The 3,629-nt window shown below is 40.5% G+C and overlaps 1 protein-coding gene across 1 annotated transcript; it reads left to right on the top strand.

Annotated features, from left to right (window-relative positions):
- The first annotated feature begins 2,926 nt into the window (after window positions 1-2,926).
- LOC133179552 (uncharacterized protein K02A2.6-like) lies at window positions 2,927-3,382 on the top strand. Its single transcript, XM_061314282.1, has one exon. It carries the CDS (start codon window positions 2,927-2,929, stop codon window positions 3,380-3,382), a length of 456 nt encoding a protein of 151 aa, XP_061170266.1.
- Window positions 3,383-3,629: the final 247 nt, after the last annotated feature.

Raw genomic sequence — 3,629 nt, 5'->3', positions numbered from 1 at the left:
AGTTCACGACAACGACAGAGAACGGACAAATTTTGATCAGAAAATCTTACTTGAGCCTTTGGCTCAGGTGAGGCTAAAAATGGCACAAAAATCACGAATGTTGCATATCCTCTATGAAAATTGTTGCATATCCCCTATAAAAATATGGAAGGAAAATCACAATTGTTCCGTACATAATAACAGAAACATTAAAAGACAGGAATTTCTGAACACCAAACGAGTCAACAAAACCATTATGGATAACATGTCTGAACTTAAGAAGAAGGCAGAGTTCTGTGAATATGGAGATCAGCGTGAAGGATTTATTTGTGACATGATCATAAATGGTGTGAATGACAGAAAGTGTACTGAAAAACTTATGGAAATTCCGACAGCAGAAATGACTTTAGACAAAGCTATTCAGACATGCAGACAAGTGGAACTCACGAAAGCTCATCTTGATACACTCAAAGAACGAAAGCTCATCTTGATACACTCACAGAAAATCCAACAGTCAACTATGCTAGCACGTCCAAGCCAAAGCAGAAATCTGGATATCAAGGGAAGTACCCCTATTGTGAAAAGTGCACGAAGCATCATGCTTTTCGACAATGCCCAGCATTCAACAAACCTTGTAATGAGTGTGGCTTGAAAGGACACTTCAAAGCATCACCACTGTGTAAAGGACGTTCTCAACAATATCGAAGAAATTCACGCCGTGGACGTGGATGGAGATTTGGACGTGGCCGTGAAACTAGCAGACCCCCACAACGTCACAGTGTGCACTACTCTGCCTGTCAGGAACCAGATCCGGATGTCTGTGACATTTTTGATCAGAGCATGGTACAGCAGTGCTACACAGCATTTATGGAGGAATCATTTGAAAATGTTCATATGGTGTCTAGTGCTGATGGTGGTTGGATTGTTACTTTTGAGATACAAGGATCACCCTTTCCATTGGAATTGGAAATCGACAGTGGAGCGAGATGTAGCATAATTTCCAAGGCAATAGCTCAACAATTTACCTCGATTGCTTCTGTCGTGAAAGTGGCACAGTTATCAATGGTGTGTGTGGCAACCCGACGAAAGTGTATGGTGAAATAACATTACCTTGTAAATATGGAACAATGTTGCGAAATGTAAGCTTCAAGATTATGGACACACCGAAACACATCAGCCTGTTAGGAAGACCTGACTGTTTACACTTTGGTCTGATTATGCGAGTGAACACAGTGAACAGTATATATATCCACAAATGAGCTTATTCAGGAATACTCGGATGTGGTCGGAGACAGTATTGGCTGCTTACCAGGGGAATATGATATCAAAGTTCATGATTCAGTGGAACCTGTTATTCATGCTCCAAGACCAGTAGCAGTGCGTGATGACGAAAAAAGAACTTGACCATCTAGTGAAGTGTAACATCATTGCACCAGTAACAGAGCCAACCAGTTGGGTGAGCAGCATGGTATGTGTCCGCAAGAAGAATGGACGTGTTAGGATATGCTTAGATCCTACAGATCTGAACAAAGCAGTGCTACGTAAACATTTCCCTATGAACACTGTAGAAGATATAGTCTCCAGAGTGCATGGAAGCCAGATATTTTCTACATTGGATGCAAACATGAGATGCTTCCAGATTAAACTCTCCAAGAAGAGTTCGCTTCTTACTACGTTTAACACCCCCCCCCCCTTTGGCCGATATCGTTACTTACGCATGCCGATGGGCCTCAAGTGTGCAGAAGTATTTCAACGAGAAATGATCAACCACTTTGGGAGTATAGATGGAGTCGAAGTGGTCATGGACGACATCCTGATACATGGCCGTGATGAACATGAACACAACAGCCGTTTGCGAAGTGTACTTGAACGGGCCAAGTCCATCAACTTGAAACTGAACAGAGTCAAAGCTAAGAGTGAAGTCAACTATGTGGGTCATTTATTGACTGGTGAGTGACTGAAGCCTACCCCTGAACAGAGATGAGGGACCCAGAAAATCATGAGAACTAGAGATAGAGAACTAGTTTATTGGCCCGGAATGAATAAGCAGATAGAGGATGTAGTGAGCCGTTGAAGCACATGTCTACTTCATCAAAACAGACCCCAGAAGGAGCCTATTACCCCTTACCTTCCTTACCATGGAGCAAGGTAGCCACAGATCTGTTTGAATTAGATGGCTTTCACTACTTAAGGGGGCCGACTGGGGTTTTCATTGCGCAATACTTCGCGCAGCATAGTAAAATAAAGCGTATTTACTCTTTTAAAGCAACTATTTTTATATAATTCATAAAAATTAACAAATTTTGGAAATCTCAGGTTAAAAAATATCTAATAACTGATTTTTTAAGCGATTTTTCAAATGATGGGTAGATAGACGTCGTAATAGTGTTTTTTTTTTACGTTATGAATAACCGATTCGGAAGTTCTTTAAGCGGAGTCATTAATTGTGTCATTAAATAAAAAGTATAAAATAAATGCTCTTGAAATTTTAAACATGGGAAATTGAGAATCTCACAATCATTTTCATATTTTTTTTTTATGTAAATCTGTGGTATCTGTCATGTTTTGTTGTACTTCATAAAAAACAGGAAATGTCATGAATTTTGACATTTTGAGATACCCTCTGGAAATCAGACGGTAGAAATTTGTGTTAATTGCATAAAATGTACAGTATAGTATTACCCTTCAAATAATATAATTTGAGCAAAAAGTCTATAGTAGCATTTGTATAATTTACTCCGGAGTGCGAAAAAATGGTATTTTCCTATATAATCCTATAGTAAATGTACCTGTATTTTGAGATGGTCCCTAAAAAATAACCAAACAGTAGATTTTCACTAAACATGGCATGCACACTGGAGTCAATGTAAGGTACACGTGGTATAAAATTAAAGAGTTTCTCTATAGTAGTTTTCACACAATAAAACCCCATTCGGCTCCCTTAATTATGGTGGATTACTATTCTAACTTCATCGAAGTAGCATCACTAAAACATGACACCACTTCAAGGAATGTTATCAAGCACCTGAAAGATAACATTGCCAGATATGGCATCATTGACACTTTGATCAGCGACAATGGTTCTCAGTACACTAGTGCTGAATTCAAGCCTTACGTTGCTAGCTATGGGATTGAACATGTGACCTCTTCACCCTTTTATGCACAGTCCAATGGTTTGGCTGAGAAGTCCGTGCAAACAGTGAAGAACTTACTAAAGAAATGCCGCGAATCAGGAGATGATGTGTACCTAGCCCTTTTAGATTTAAGGAACACTCCTCGGGATGAGCAGATAGGATCACCTATGCAGAGATTGATGGGTCGACGACCGAAAACGCTACTCCCCATAAGTGATGGTCTGAGGAAACCAACGACCATCCAACCAGAAGTGTTTCATCGAAGCTGATGGCGTATCGTCAGAAGCAGAAGTTTTACTATGATCATGGCGCGCGTGCTCCAGTGACACCCTTCGTATTCATAGTCCGGAAGGATGGAAGCCGGCCGAGTTCGTCAGAAAGTCAGATGAACCTCGTTCTTATGTTGTGAAGGCAGGAAGTGGACGACTTCACCGTAGAAACAACATATGCTTCTCAAGACCAAGGGAGAGCCGCATGTGATTTCAACCCAAGAGTGTGACATACCACCGGTGAATA

This window comes from Saccostrea echinata, unplaced genomic scaffold, assembly GCF_033153115.1.
Source record: "Saccostrea echinata isolate AGI-Se365-2 ecotype Australia unplaced genomic scaffold, CSIRO_AGI_Sech_v1 ptg000005l, whole genome shotgun sequence".
Lineage (NCBI taxonomy): Eukaryota > Metazoa > Mollusca > Bivalvia > Ostreida > Ostreidae > Saccostrea > Saccostrea echinata.
Note: the sequence above shows the minus strand (reverse complement) of the source record. Positions and strands in the feature narration are given on the sequence as shown.